Source organism: Rhinichthys klamathensis, unplaced genomic scaffold (genome assembly GCF_029890125.1).
Source record: "Rhinichthys klamathensis goyatoka isolate OS25496 unplaced genomic scaffold, OSU_Roscu_1.1 h1tg000127l_1, whole genome shotgun sequence".
Taxonomy (NCBI): domain Eukaryota; kingdom Metazoa; phylum Chordata; class Actinopteri; order Cypriniformes; family Leuciscidae; genus Rhinichthys; species Rhinichthys klamathensis.
The window spans coordinates 1941304-1958203 of record NW_026606664.1 but is presented as its reverse complement, the minus strand read 5'-3'; the positions used below and the strand labels follow the sequence as shown (position 1 = coordinate 1958203).

At 40.4% G+C, this 16900-nt stretch overlaps 1 protein-coding gene across 1 annotated transcript; it reads left to right on the top strand.

Moving 5' to 3' along the window:
- Window positions 1–1861: 1861 nt before the first annotated feature.
- On the top strand, window positions 1862–16052 carry cilp2 (cartilage intermediate layer protein 2). The gene is made up of 10 exons (XM_056256438.1): window positions 1862–2212; window positions 7466–7561; window positions 8105–8374; window positions 8501–8683; window positions 9466–9618; window positions 9708–10025; window positions 10934–11042; window positions 11130–11287; window positions 12561–14989; window positions 15072–16052. The coding sequence occupies exons 1-9, from the start codon at window positions 2149–2151 to the stop codon at window positions 14975–14977; spliced, it is 3768 nt and encodes a 1255-aa protein (XP_056112413.1). The 5' UTR covers window positions 1862–2148; the 3' UTR covers window positions 14978–14989; window positions 15072–16052.
- The last annotated feature ends 848 nt before the right edge of the window (window positions 16053–16900 follow it).

Below are 16900 nucleotides of genomic sequence, written 5' to 3'. Positions count from 1 at the left end.
TCATCAAAAGGTGGACATGAAATCATCCGGAGATCATATTTCTTATTCTGCCAATAAACATTTTACATTTCTGTCACCCCACTGAAGGCCAAAAAGTAGGTTTATTGTCTTTAAACACGCATAGAGAGCTTCACAAAGGTAACCGGCAAAAGAAGCCATATGCACTCAATATGGTGACAAAGGAAAATATGAAAATCTGTTTAGACTGAGAAGGAATCAGGGGAAAAATATTTTGGTCTGTGCTTTTCTTTGCAAATTTGGCTGTTTATTCTGTTTTGATACCACAGTTTCCCTAATCTATGATCATGATTTTTTTTTCAGACTCATTTAGTAAAATATTCCCTGTTTGCCAATGCTTTCAAAACAGTTTGGATGACACCATGAATTGGCAAGTGACCGCATCTTCACATCATGGATGTGTGGATCATGCATGACCCAGACAGTGGAACAGTACTGTACATGTAGCATGCATGGGGATATTTACAAATGTTTAAACACAATTACCATTGCTCATGAACCATGAGTTAGACTTCAAAGCTCTGCCTTTACGCTCTGGCTTAAAAGCCATCGTGCACAACAGTCAAAAAAGATTATTATTAGTGGTTGATGTTAGAGATTTTATGCTCATTTCTTCTATTTTTTACATTTAGATTGCCTTTGCTGTCATCTAATACACTCTTAAAGTTCATCTTTAAAAACACTAACGATTTAAATATATCTTTAGTAAATCTAAAAATCAATATAGGCCTACATTTTTCATACTGCACTTTGTAATATTGTTATGCCTAAATTCTCTTTAGCGTTTCAATTGATTTTTGATTTTAGTGTTCTTTATTTTTAATACAAAGCTCTGTCATGAAATCTAGATGGCGCAGGCTGATTCTCAACTCAACCTGCTTGCATTCACATCATTCTCTATAGGGCACAGCTGATTGGTTCCTGCTGTATCAGTAGCCAATGAGCTCGCTGCTCAACTTCTTTTTATTTACTTAACCTTTATTTAACCAGGATAAGTCCCATTTAGTTACAGTAACTCAGTAATTTCTGCGCAACTTGTGGCATTATACCGAATTACGAAAATAATTAGTTTCAAACAGGTTTCCTGAACACTCCCACAAAATTCAATTCCAAATTCGCACCATCTTTTATGCACTTGTCCTATTTTTAGTTGTCTGTACACATAACGCTGAAGGTGATGATACACAGGGCAACTTTTTGAGCAATGTTGCTGGCCAATGTTGCCGTCAACGGGCAACCAGATGAGACACAGGGCCCACGACCGATCTAAATTATCCAGATAGAAATGTATTGCCCATTTTGAAAGTGCCCAAGCAACAATCGCTCGGCAAGATTGCCCAGCATCATTGCTCAAAAAGTTGCCCTGTGTATCATCACCTTTAGATATGAACAGAACAATATTACACACTTCACCTTCAAACAATGCAAAACAGTTATTGTGAGTCAGTGTCTGTGACAGTTAGACATTTTGAACCATTCAGCTGTTTGCAACTCCCTTTGTATGCACCTATTTTTGCAACAGTCATTTCACTGAACATTGGAGGAACATTCCTGAAATGCTTAACAGTTGCATGTCAGTAAAATATGAAAATTACATGATGAAATAAACAGATAAAAAAAAAAAAAAAAAAAAAATCAATACATCTGCTGCCATCACATTATCATCTTCCTTTGTGGTTGAAATGATGCAATGCGCCAGGTCAGAACATAATACAACACACAATGTGATTTATATCTGCTCATGCACACAGATCTCTGGTAATGCAACATATCTTGATTAAAAACACAAACATATAATTTTTTTCTGTTGCAACATTCACCTTTCTCCTAGATCTCTGTCTGTTGTTTTTTTCTGTTGGAATGATACAAGGACACAGATGTTAGCGCACTGGCCAATGGCGAGCGTGAGGGGGCTGGTCCGGACCATTCTCCACTCCATCCTGTCTTTTAAAACTCTGGGAACTTCACAAAACTATCAGACTTGATATTGAAAGACGGGGGAAACTAAATCATTGGTCAAATCTCTCAAAAAAACTTGACAAACCCATAGCCTATTTTTCTTTTTGTACGTGTGTGTTTCTTTAATTTATTTTTTGTTACCAACAGCTGCCCATCAGTGACAGTGGCACTATGTGGGACTTCACAGTCTTGACGTCGGTGCTGTCTACCGTCTTTGTTGTGTCACTGGCACAAGGTAATGTAATTTAAATAATCTCATAACTGTCATGTAAGGATGTTATTAATAATAGTTTGGTACAGCTGTCAGCACTTAGAAAGACATAGACAAACAGCAAAAGCTTGTTTTTTTGTGAGAGGTGTATTAACTCAAATGGCTGGAGTGCTCTTTAGTAAATTTGCTAACAAATCTGCGAGTTTGACTCATTGCATATTAATTGACACTTTGAAAAGAAAGCTGTTAGGCTAGCCTAATTAAGAAATTTCAGTAAGATGAATGTGAATTTTAAGCAACTACTATCTAATTCTATTCAAGTATTCTGACATGAGAACAGAAGTGTAAATGGCATCTTATCATATTGCCATTTATGACATTTCCCGCAAAAACCTTATACAAAATAGTAAATGTATCACAAAGCAGCACGAGCCTATTTCTGATTCTGTCATTCAAACGTCTTTACTTTGGAAAAAGTATGACTAGATGTAGGCTATTCGTTATTTGAATGACCGATTGTCGCGAAATACTGGGAAACTGCAGCCCCAGACTGAAATTTGGAGCAGCACCGGTTTATCCCTCATTCACTGTCACTCCACAGTGGTCTCCGGTCCTCAACCTCTCTGCGGAATTTATTACCTGTTTCCCAACACGAGTCGACAGCAGGCACGGAAAATACCGCCTGACATTTCTGAGGTCTAAGTCAAGGCTTTTAAAAACCTTTAGGACTAAAATTCGGTTTTAAATAACCAGATGTCGCTCAGTCATCCGGTAATGAGCTGCAAGCCCGCGCGTCCGTGCCAGTTTCATCCAGGGCACGGCGAAGTCATTTTCAACGCGCCAAAGTAAATATTGCCACTCTGTAATCTGCTCCATTCAAACGATTCATTCTCCAGATGTTTCACTTTGCTCTGAAGTTCAGCTGCCCGTTACATCGATTTCTGTTGCTTTGATGTGGAAAAGAGTGGATAGTGGGATCAAAGGTAATGTGCGAGAGGTTTTTTTTATATATATTTACTTTAAAACAAACAAAAAGGCTGATAAGAATCTTTTTAATTAGAAAAATACTTTTGTCCAGTGTAAAACGAATTTCTGTATTCAAGCTGACACTTCAGCTCAAATACATGGTTCAAACAGTTCAAAGACTGAGGCGGGAAACTAATCCAGATAATTTTTTTTTTTTAAACTCACCAATCTGGCTATGATATCATTATTATGCAGTGAGAATGAGGCAGTTCAGTTTTGAATAATAGAGCACAGATGCATCACCCCTGAGAGTCTGTGGAACAGTTGGTGTCTTCTAATCTTCTTCTCAACCCAATCAGACAGAGCTCATCATCTTCCATTCGAGCACACCTCAGCCAGGACATGTGCCAGATGCACAAAACTACTTCCACATGTTTGCCGACGCAGGATAAACACACAGACAAAACCACTTTGGAGTTCTCATTTGCATTCATTAAAACACGATGGGATGTGGAATGCAATTTTGAGACCGCTGCCTGGGCACACTGCCTTCTTAAATGAAATGCCTCTGATTTCAAACAAATCCCTACTTGTTACCAACCTTGTATACTGCGTTAAAGACATCACAGTGTTTTCGCACTCGCCCTAATACATAGAGAATGCTGGTTAGCACTATAGAGCTTTGTCAAAGGGATTACATAACATGCCAAAATGATTCACCTTTCCATTTTGGAAAAACCTGGGAAAAATGTTCAGAAAGAATAATGCTAGAGCCAGCAAAATGTTGCCATATTTTTAAGTCTATATCCTGGGAGGCTTTTATTTACAGACAGTAGAGGGGACCAAAAATGATTCCCGCATAAGCAGCATGTCTACAGCATGCTCGCTAACCACTTTGCCACAGCTTTGACGTAGCTCTTTTATTAAAATCCAACCCTTGCATGTTTTTTGATTAGCTTCTGGCTTGGGTAGCAATACTCCAAACGCACATTAAAAAGGGGGAATGTCTTATTAAAAGGCCACAGACTGTTATTTGCATAAATGGATTAATTGTCTGAGTATGGCTATTGGACAATGTGCAGACTTTATGAGGTGACACGAGAAGTCCTAAAAGAGTAATGATACTGCACTTTATATTGTGGGCTGAAACTCCTGGCAGTACAAAATAATCACAAAATTGCTGAATGAAGTTTAAATTTCCCTCTTGTGTGAGAGCCATCTCCCAATATAAACTTGGCATGAGTGGTTTGTTATGGGAGGGCAGGGTGTCAGTCTATGTTAGGAGGACACTGATATATAAATAGTTGCTAGTTTCCACTGCAAGGTAAATAACTTTTACACACCTGATCCTAATAATGCCCTGTTACTGGGTGTGGATATTACAAGGTTCCACTGAGGCCATGGACACGCAGTTCTTCCGTCATGGAATAAAACAGACTATGTGATGTGGTTATTGCTAATTATATTGGTGGCCTTTATAAAGATTTATTGTTCAAGTTTTTGGAAAGACTTTGGGTTTAAGCCATAGCCTATGCAACTCAGATGCTATGTATTCAAGCTCGGCGTCATTTGTTGTTGTGATCACAATTCACCAACCAATTTTCAGGCATTACTGAACGTTCTATGTCTTGTTCTTACTGAATACTTGTCTTGTTCTATGTTTGATTGTCTCTTTCAGATCAGTTGAGGCATGCTCACACCAAGAACGAGATCTATAACAATAACTATATTAGCATCCACAGCAACAGGAGATGATAACATTCTTTTAAAGTGCACACTGCACATAACTGCACATGTGCCCTTAAAGGTGCTCTATGTAACTTTTCTACTAAAATGAAACCTTTTTTTATTGCCTGTGTGTGAAGGGGTTGTAATCACACATTAAAATGATCCACTTGTCGAGTTTTGCTATTACCTCTGAAGGCCAGTATTCCTATTTCTATGTGAAGTCTCCGGGTCGGATTTACCGCGAAATCCAACGGATGTGACGTGCATGCGCGCTCCCGAGCCTCTCTCCTTATATACAGTCTATTGTAGACGGTCAGGGAGTTACGTCCCGTTAAAGGCGCACGTTTTTTGGCTTATATCTCAGTCAATCTTTGATCAATATTCCCAAGACTCTAATCGTTCGTAGTGCTGGACGGGGCCTTTCGAACGAGCCCACCCCCGAGGTCCAACTCGCCCGGCTTCCCGAGTTATAGCCGTTCGAAATCGGGGGTCCCAGTGAACGGCGATCCGGTAGGGGGCACCCCCGAGGCCCGCCACTCTAGCGTTCAGGCAAGGGTTCCCCTGGGACCTCCTCCCCCGAATTTGAGCTCTCTGGGTCTTTGCGTTCCAGAGATACGAGCGATTTTCTTCTGAGATCGTGACGTCACCGGCGTCCGCAATTTTGCAGCGCGCCCGATGGTTTTCTGCTAATATCTCCGCGAAAACACAACCAAAAACTATGGTAGCCTACTTATATGGTTCTTTTCACCTCGACTAGATGGTCCCAACAAGCTCGGTGCTCGCCGAATCCGTCAAGTATTCGCCGAGATATTTACGTAATAGACGGTATTGTCTATGAGTTCGAGCACGAGCGCTCTTGTAAAATTTGGTTGCAATCTGAAACATCACCACTAGAGGCCGCTAAAAGTTACGTAGAGCACCTTTAAGGGGCGGCAGTGGCTCAGTGGTTCATGTGGGTTGTCTACAAACCAGAAGGTTGGTGGTTCAATCTCTGGTTCCACCTGACCAAGTGTCAAGGTGTCCATGAGCAAGACACCTAACCCCAGCTGCTCCCGGCGAGCTGGATGGCGCCTTGCATGGCTGACACCGCCGTCGGTGTATGAATGAGTGAGTGAATGGGTGAATATGAGGCAAAATGTAAAGCGCTTTGGTGGCCATTGGGTCTGTGAAAGCGCTAAATAAATGCAGTCCATTTACCATTTTACCATTTAAGTTATGATTATGGTTATCACTGCAGTTATCATCCTTGGTTTGAAGGCCCTTTACTATCACGATTGAAGTTTGAAGAGAACCTAGCTAGCTATCTGAATAACATCAAATGGCGCAGACAATTGAAATGACTGCGCACTTTTCTTAATCATTATTTTTTGTGGTATTTAGAAAAGTGGTTTAAAAGCGACACAATGCCAACAGGCCACTCAGGATAAAAGTATAACTGCAATAATGACATTCTCGTATTCTGTGATCTATACTTTGGGAATGACAAGCTCTCTTTCAGGTGAACCTGCAAGGTAAATCAATGCAGTATTCGAGAGGCATATAATCACAGTAATGGTGGCTTGGAGTAAGTCCTGCAAAGCTTCTACTGTGACTGACATGTCTGCCGCAGATAAGCGCTTCAGTGTGTGTTGAGTAATGCCAGTAACGATCCACTGTCAAGACACTGTGCTGTTTCTACTTGAGCATGTTAGGCTTGGCTATATCTGTGGGACACGTTGCCTTTGGGAAAAAAAAGTAATGGCATTGGTGAATGAATCCCTCGGTCTATGATTTCCTTATCACAGCACACTATAAGCAAGTTCTGGAAAGTGGTTCAGGGATTTACCTTTGACAGGCAGGACAGTCAGCATGAAGCACCAGAGGCCCTCTGTCCTCCGCCTGGGATTTGGGAGTGTATCTTCTGGTAATGTGTCATCTAGAAAGCATGAGACACCTTGTGTTTGTTCCCATTACTCTATCTTCTCCTTTGGGGCCCTGGCTAGTAAGTGTCTCCAGATTAGTTTGAGAATGGATGTAGGGGATCAGGCCATCGTGCGTGCTCCACTACCATATGTTTGCAGCATCTCCCGATGTGACCAGACAGAGCGGAAAGAGATACAGTGCAAAATGGACCAAATGTGTCCTCCTCAGGCCAATCATGAGATCAGATATCAGGTGCTAACTCAAAACTGGTTGGACGTGGTTCAGAAGGGCCGTAGATGCCAAGGGATGCTGAGCCGATAAAAGTAGGCCACTTGGACTCTGGTGGCACCTATGCCGAGAGCACAAAAAAAAGTCAGTACTTAAATATTGAATGTCTTTAGCACACATTCCATTTACCACGAATCCAAGCAGGATTTTCCGATCACATTCGCAGACGTGTCTGCAACCTAAGGAACGTGCAAGGAATGAGTTTTTCTGATCTATTACATTGCAAATGATATTGCGCTGTAATAGATCAAACAAATTTTGTGTCCAACTTTTTAAGACCAAATTTTGTTAGTCCCTAAGGAGGTCAGTGTTCCTTGTAGATTTAGTTGCAGCCAATGTTCCTTTGGTAGCACCTTTGTTGAGTGCGCTGTAATAAAGTTTGCATTCCCACAGGACCCATCTGGGACAGCTCACATCTTCGGAGGTTAAACCAAACGGACAGGAACAGAAAGCTGCCTTACAACAGCCTTGTGGAACCACAGACCACAGGTAGTTATGGATATATTAACATGCTCTCTTTATGCAATCAACTAATTTGTGGCGTCCTATTTGATCCAAACCGCATTGTGGATCTTTGTGATGCTAAAAATTGTGATGTAATGATTTCTAGAGTCATCCGTCTTCATTAAATGTGAGCCTTAATGATGAAGGCATATAGCCACTGCAATGCTGAAACAATAAGACATTGACTCGTTTACGTGTAAATGAGTTTACACATGTTCCTAATTGGAGAAAAAGAATAAGTTGTCTCTTAGACAATTCAGGCAGCTCTCTCTGCCTCGAATAACGTCATCTGATTCATACCTCCCATGGGATAGTTAGACATATAGCAACAAGCACTTTTGTGAGACACGGATTGTATTTTAATATGATGCAAAAAAGCTGGACTAATCTCTTGGAGTAAACCGAGCACAATGGGGCAGAAATTTGACGTAATCTGGAAACTCTCTTTCTTCACATCTTTGGGTCACTGGTAAGAGCATACTGTTCTTGTAAAACATTTTACTCTGATCTTTGTTTTGTGTAACCCAGGCGTGACCGAGTGGACATCCTGGTTCAATATCGACCATCCGGGAGGAAACGGCGACTATGAGAGGTTAGAAGCCATTCGCTTCTACTATCGGGAAAGGGTTTGCTCACGACCTGTAGCCATGGAGGCCCGCACCACGGACTGGGTTGCAGCTGCGGAAACAGGGGAGGTGGTCCATTCCAGTCTGGAGAAAGGCTTCTGGTGCATCAATAAGGAGCAGCCATTTGGTCGCAGCTGCTCCAACTACCATGTGCGATTCCAGTGTCCACCAGGTACAATTAGTCAAGAGACAATCCATCAAAGTAGAGAAGTGTATTCCATATGGAGGCATATGCATCATTTGAACACATGAGTGTTATGCATTTTAACATATGAGTTTTTTGTTGTCGTTTCTTAAGTCCACTCATACTGGACCGACTGGAGCGAATGGACACCTTGCTCTGCCACCGCCTGTAATGATGTTGGCATCCAAGTGCGTCAGAGGAAATGCATGAGCACACAACCTCTTCCCTTGCTGCTTTCGCCCGTCTGTGTGGGACCTCACATCGAACGGAGAGAGTGTTCAACCCCACCATGTCAAGGTAAATGTCAAACGAATATGAATTTGGAGACAAACTTTACATTTTTATAACACTTACTGATATAATATGCATTTCTAGTCTTCATTGCTAGGTTTCAGTAGCGTCTGCTAAAAAACACTTAAAACAATGGAAGATTGTTTTTAGTTAGTTTTGATCTGTTTTAGTTGATCTCCCAACCTGGCTAAGATGGCACTATGATGGCTTAGCTAGTCAACCAGTTGTTTCAAAGTACCCCAAAAAAACCCATCAAACCATCTTAGGTTGGTTTAAACTTTTTTCGGCAGGATAAGCCAGATTTTTAAACAGCAGCGAGGTGTCACGCGCTCATTGTAATGCTCTTCATAGATACGTCCAAAGGTTTGTTTTCGACGCATTTTTGAATCACCTAAATTATTATGACAATCAACTCAGAAATGAGGCTTATTTTCCACTCATGATCCTCGAGAGCGATCACATCCTGCTGACATTTACATGACACATGTGGTGCCCAATTAGCTGGTTAAACCTAAACATGTTTCTGTATGTACAGACTAAGCTTTGTTGTCTTTGATCATAAAATCAATGTAACCACACTGGCAAAGATGTCAAAATGGAGTCTGACATTTCTGTATACACACACACACACACACACATCATATTTTAAAATAGTAAAATAATGTGAGTGGCATTTTCATGTGCAAAACTTTCCGCCGTGATGCTAGGGCGTTGTGGGTGTTTGCCAAGATGTTGCGATCTAGTTATGTTAATTAACCACTTTTTTCCCTCAAATCTCGACTAAAAAGCCTTATGGAGCCAATGGGGTTCATGGAGTGCTTGCTCAGTGACCTGTGGGAAGGGACGCAGGACAAGACGTAGGACATGTCACAGATCTTCAACTAAAATTCAGTGTACAGGACGACCAGTAGAGGTCCAAAAGTGTGGAAATCCATGCCCAGGTATTGTGTATTACAAAACACACAATCTTTGAAAAGCCATATTATTTTTTGCTACCTTGAAATCAAAACACCTATATTATTTTTTACAGTGGCATGCAAACGTGTCTGTCCTGGGGGACGTCCCAATAAGGACTGCAGCTACTGTATCTGCGATGGACAGACACTACAAGGGGAGGTCTTCAGCGTTACAGGTGTCCCAGTGGCTAACGCCACAGTGGCTCTGGCCAGCCAAGCCAAGGTCATCCGTGCCTACACTGATGCCAAGGGTCAATTCAAGATTGAAGGACTGTGCACCAACCCTCAGACCCGAGTAGTCATACAGAAGGATAAATTTTCACCCATCACTCTCCCTGTTTCCATCAACAGCACTGATGAACTCTGGGTACGGGGCGTCTTACGATCCTCAGGTAAAGAAACGAAGAAAACGTGAAAAAGTTATAATATTAATACACTGAAGTTGGATATGAATTATCCCACATTGATAACTTAAAGGGTTAGTTCATCCAAAAATGAAAATGATCCCATAATTTACTCACTCTCAAGCCATCCTAGGTGTAAATGACTTTCTTATTTCAGCCAAACACAATCTGAGTTATATTAAAAAATATCCTGGCTCTTCCCAGCTTTATAATGGGAGTGAATAGTGAATAGATTTTGAAGCCCAAAAAAGCGCATCCATCCATCATATAAGTAATCCATACGACTCCAGGGGGTTAATAAATGCCTTCTGAAGCGAAGTGATGCGTTTTTGTAAGAAAAATATCCATATTTATAACTTTTTTAAACTATAATGACTGGCTTCTGTACGCGAGTCGAGTTCCAGTGGAAGAGTGAACTCTGACCCGACGCATGGCGTTTAGATGAATGTGGAAGCACAGAGGATAGAGCAAAACAAAACAACGGTCACAAATTAGAAGTCTAAAGCGAGAATTTTAAAAGAGAAATGTTGGAGGAGCTTGAGTTTGTTGCTCCGTTGTTAGTTTGAACCGCGAGAGGCATCTACTCTCACCTAAGCTTACGCTACTCCTACATCCTACGTCATATGATAGAACTTGACTCTCTTGTGAACGCACGGACGGCTGCAAAATCTTAGTTACTATTCACTCCCATTATAAATCTTGGAAGAGCCAGGATAGTTTTTTATATAACTCTGATTGTGTTTGGCTGAAAGAAGAAAGTCATATACACCTAGGATGGCTTGAGGTTGAGTATATTATGGGATAATTTTAAAATTTTGAGTGAACTAACCCTTTAATTTGAACAAATCTTACCATGAGTTGTTGCATTATTGGTTTCTCTGTTTTATGTCTTACAGAAAAGCCATATATTGATAAACATCCTGAAGACAAAGTACGTTATGAGGGACAACGTGCAACCCTTTGCTGTAGAGCAACAGGAACACCAAAACCTGACAAATATTACTGGTAAAAACAATGATGTTTATAATTAGATTTTCTGACATGTGGCGTTAATGTCTTAGTTACAAAAAAATGGATTTGTTTGATTCAAAGGTATCACAATGGAACTTTATTGAATCGCACAAAATACAAGTACGATGAAGATTTGATATTGAGGGACCTGAAGACAGAGCAGTCAGGACAATATCACTGCAAAGCAACTAGTCTGACTGGCAGCATCAAGTCTACTTCAGCCGTCCTCACTGTTTTCGGTAAGTGCAAAACCATTTTAGAGGGCAAGAGGGATATGTTAAAATGTCCCTAAAGAAGAAAAATAATCCCATTAAATATTGAGGTCTCCAATGAAATATTAAAGTCTATAATGTCTAGTGACATGTGCGGTACAATGTTTTATTATGTTTAAGTTGGTAGAAATTACCACTTTCTAAACAAGGAATGACTGGCAAGAAGTCGTTGTGAGCAGACTAAAATCCTTAAATCCCACAAACTCTCCATATTAAAGTGAAATCCAAGCTCTTCAATAAATCCTGTTTTTTCATCCTCAGACAAGTATGTATTTCTACTTTTGCGCACATAAGTACACATTCTGAAAATTCCCATGATGCTTATTATCCAAGATATAGATTGTCAAAAATAGTCTGCTGAAAACGTGTGCTAAAGCAATCAGCCCTAGACTTTGTCTGAGGGATCTCTTTGCTTCTTAATCATTATGGCATATGAAATGTGCTTTTCTGAATGAAACACTAACACCTGTCACAGCAGGACTCTTAATGGAGTATGATTAATGTGTTTTGTATTCACTCTGGCATTTAAACAACAGCTACAGGAGAAAAGTTTTCTGTAAATTAAATTTCATCAACCTCAAATAAGATTACATGGTTGCTGTCTCGAATAAGTGTCATTTTAAAGGAAAAACAGCTCTCTAATGAATAAATGAACAGCATTTACAGTGGAGTGGTAATGTGACAATAATGACTGCAGTCATTAACATGCTAACAGAATGAGATTTAATTTAATCAGAAACAATACTTTGGCAAGTCATCAGACTCCCTTTTCAGTGACCCAGTTTTATTTGTTCGCAATTGTTCATTACCATATTATTGAAGGCAGTTTTTTTAAAACTTATTAATATTTTGCTTTAAAACAAAGTGGTATGTAAAGTCTTTGGCTCAGATAACAAGATAAACACTGTAAAATATTTTTGTAAAACATTTTTTTTACAAAATACTATCAAAACATCTTTATAACAAGGAAAATATACTTTATAGAATTTTCTTTCTCTCTGTTTTAAGAATTAATCTTACAAAGTTTCGTGAGTTTTATGCTTAAAAAAGGAAAAAGCCAGTGGGATAAGAAAAAATAAACTTAATTTTTTAAATGAACAAAATAAAAATTCTCATCAAGTAAATTGATCTGTTTTAAAATATATTCAAATATTTGAGAAAACAACATTTTTACAGTGCCCATAAATATTCTGTATGCATTGAAAATGTAGCACACTGATCTCGCATTTTGTTTTCACAGCTAAAGGATCACCAGCATGCAACTCGACACCTGATTCTCACTTGATCAAATTGCCATTTGACTGCAAGCAGCCAGGAACAGACTCCAAGTTTTACAATGCAGGTCGCTGTCCACACAACAAATGCCCTGGGTCGCTGGACTTTGATATGCGCTGCAGGGATGGATCCGGCTTCTGCTGTGGGGTCAAACAATTGGACACTAGAGAGATCAACTGTGGCCGTTACACCCTGCCTATCAAGGTTGTGAGTGAATGTGGCTGCCAGACCTGTGTGGAGCCCAGAGTCCTTGTACGGGGCAGGGTGGTGGCGACAGACAATGATGAACCCCTTCGCTTTGGATACATTTACATAGGGAAGGAACGGATAGGTACCACGGGATATCAGGGTGGGTTCACAATCCAGGTGTCTCCAGACACACAGCGTCTTGTGGTAAACTTTGTCGACCCTTCTGAGAAGTTCATTGACACAATCAAGGTTTTTATTTTTGACAAAAGAGGTGGTGCAGTCTATCATGATGTAAAAGTGATGAGGAAGCAGGAACCTGTTGATATCAATGCTGCAGAAAGCAATACCATTTACCTAGGTGAAATTAAAGGCGAGGACCCTATCGGTCAACTGGTCATACCTCCAAACTCTTTCCATAAAAACACAGGGGAAGTGTATGAAGGGACCGTTAAGGCCAGCGTCACGTTCCTTGACCCACGCAACATTACCATGGCTGCTGCTGCCCCTGGTGATCTCAACTTTGTAGACGATGAAGGAGACATGCTCCCTCTCAGGACATACGGAATGTTTTCAGTAGATTTCCGAGATGGGGCAAACCAGGAGGTTCTAGGAGCCGGCGCAGTCCAAGTTCTCCTCGATACAGAGCATGTTAAAATGCAGGAGCACATTCCTACTATGAAACTCTGGTCCCTCAATCCCGACACAGGCATTTGGGAGGAGGAAAGTAACTTTCAACCCACACAAAGCACCATTGCTGGCAGTGGGAGGAATAAACGAGAGGAGCGCACTTTCCTAATCGGAAATATGGAAATCAGGGAGCGTAGATTGTTCAATCTCGATGTACCTGAAAATCGCCGCTGCTATGTCAAGGTGAGGGCGTACATGAGCGACAAGTTCCTGCCCAACGAGCAAATAGAAGGAGTAGTAATAAACTTGATAAACCTGGAGCCCAAGCCTGGTTACTCGTCAAATCCAAGGGCATGGGGTCGTTTTGATAGTGTGATAACAGGACCAAACGGTGCTTGTCTTCCAGCTTTCTGCGATGCTCAGAGGGCTGACGCGTACACGGCTTATGTCACGGCAATAATGGGAGGTGAGGAATTGGAAGCTGCCCCCTCAATGCCAAAATTGAACCCAAACATTATTGGAGTGTCTCAGCCTTACTTAGGGAAGTTAGATTACCAGCGCTCAGATCATGAGGATCCAGCACTTAAGAAAACAGCTTTCCGAATCAACCTGGCCAAACCAAACCCTAACAATTTTGATGAAACGAACGGTCCAATCTATCCTTACCAGAGTTTAATTTCATGTGAAAATGCACCTGTTGATGCCAACCACTTTCGTTTCTTCCGTGTCGAAAAAGATAAGTACGAGTACAACGTGGTACCCTTTCAGGAGAGTGACCTCACATCTTGGACTGGAGACTACCTTTCCTGGTGGCCAAATCCACAAGAGTTCAGGGCTTGCTTCATCAAAGTTAAGATTCATGGAGCAACAGAAATCATGGTAAGGTCAAAAAACCTTGGTGGCACTCATCCTCAAACAAGGGGTCAGTTGTATGGCATCAGAGACATTCGTAGTACCCGTGACTTAAACCATCCCAACACCTCTGCAGCTTGTCTTGAGTTCAAGTGCAGCGGGATGCTCTTTGATCAATTTATTGTAGACAGGTCACTCATTTCTGTGATTCCACAAGGCAACTGCCGTCGGATAGGCACCAACGGTCTCCTGCAAGAGTATCTAATAAAGCATCCTCCTGTTGTTCAGAACAATGAATCTCATGCATTCAATATGTTAGCTCCTGTTGATCCCCTTGGACACAATTACGGAATATACACCGTCACAGACCAGAACCCACGCGTTGCCAAAGAGATCGCCATTGGCCGTTGCTTTGATGGAACTTCAGATGGTTTTTCCAGGGAGATGAAGTCAGATTCTGGAGTGGCACTAACGTTCAGCTGCCCTAAAAGAACTGTGAATCGTGAGAGCTTATTCCAGCGCTTGCAAACAAATCCTGGCCTAACACTAACACAGATGGCGCGGGAGATGAGGGAGTCCCAGGGACTGCAAGTCAGAAGAGGGTCAACCCAAATGGTGGCCTACCCCTTTGGCCAACAGGGCAGGAGCCAGAACCGCAGAGCCACGAACACTAACAGAAGGAGACCTGCTACAAGGACACAACCAAGACAGTAGACATTTCTTTAGGTGAGTTCTCCGAGTGCACTTTTTAAAAAATAATTTCAAGATGTTGATGAAAATTAAGTGTATGCTTTCTGTCCACATGCAGGCTTTTCTGGTTGAAAAGAATGAAGAAATGAGACCAAAAAAAAAAAAACCTGCAATGGAAATCCTAAACTTGGCCAGCTGGGTGATATTGGATGCTTTGTCCTAACGGAGCAAAATCCTTACCTGATTTATCCGAACACATTTAAACTCTTTCTGTTTGTGTATGGAAAACTGTCCTCTCAAGTTTACTTCATTGTTTAAGACATTAATTTTTTGATTAGGCCAAATACTAATACAGGATGATGTCATTTATTTATTTTAAATGTCAAAACGTGCTTATGTGGAGTGTCCTACTTTTAGATTATTGACTCATTTTCTCTAATTGACCAGTGTCTTCCATTGATTACAGGCTAAATAGGTGAGACAAGTCTGTATGGGTTAAGGTCAAGTGTGACAGCTGCTAATCCTTTCATCAACGACATATTGATGCAATGAACTAGACCTGAGGCAGTAAAGATGCTTGTTCTGTCTCGTCACCTTTTTGTTGTGATTTGGCCTACTATCGGTCTGACCAAAGCATGACTGACTCTAGCCAAAAATTGCACCCCTTAACCGAATAAGGAAAATTAAACAAACATGTGGTGACATATAAAGAATGATATAATGGCCCTGACTTGCAAAATCGCCTTTTTTGAAATCCCCTCCTCATCCTTTTAATTGCATGGCTGGCCTAATTAAACGTTTTCTTTTGATATGAAATCCAACTAATACAGTACATCTCAGTGTATGATGTCTAGATCTTAGGGTAAACTGATTGTATTTTGTTTCTTGTTTCTGTCTGTCTCCTAAAGTGCAATATTGTGTTCCAATAATGACTTGAGAGTCCTAACAAAAAACGTCTTATGTAATGAGCCAATCAGCCATAGGTCTGTTTAAAATGTTGGGCTATTCCCTCAGTAAGTGTATATCTGAATTTCAAATGACATAGTACCTGTTTTTTAACCTAGATATAATGAATCTGAGCTTGCTAATCCAATGCAGCCTTCTGACAATGCAACATAAGTGCAGTTGCAGTATTTTAAAACCACCCTGAAGTAACTATGGACATTTACAAAAAAACTTCTACATTTATTGGACCATAAAAAATAATGCAGACCTGCATGAGCAGGACAACTGTATTTTCTGAGGTTTGTTTTGTATAGTTAAACATTGCGAATAGGATTTTGTTATGGTAATTCTGCTTTGATTTGTCTAATCCCTTATGCGTTAAAATTCCTCATTATCCTGCGTTGGTTCAGAGAAGGTAGTTAATTGGGTTGAGGGATTACGGTGCATGTTTTAACAGATAATGGAGGAAAAGTTTATTGTCTGTGTCTCCAAAGATGTACAGCTTGCCCAGTGCAGGTAGAATATAAACAATTTTGTGAAATAAAATCAAATTAAACAACAATATCATTCATCAGATTCATCTGAATAAAAGATAGATGATCCAATGAAGAAATGTACACTATAAAATTGTGGGAGAATTGTTCTAAAATTGCAGATGATCACTATTTGCAAAGTTAATGAACTCTCCTAAAAGACCAAATGTAATCGGATATTAAAACAGACTGCAATATGTAAAAAGTATGTTAAATTGTGCCATTAACAGCACATTGTTGTGGCCAACTAAATTCATTAGGGAAATAAAATATCATGAACCTCCAATCCATTTTTCCCATTTAAACTGTAAAACACATTGCTGTACACCAAGTACACACTTAAAACAACTAAAATCATGTTTGTTTGTTTGTTTTTTCTATCCCAGACAGTCTCACCTGTAAGTGATGTTGAGTCATAAATTTGTAACTTGAATAAACTTCTGTAATTTTGTAATATATCCAGTTAATG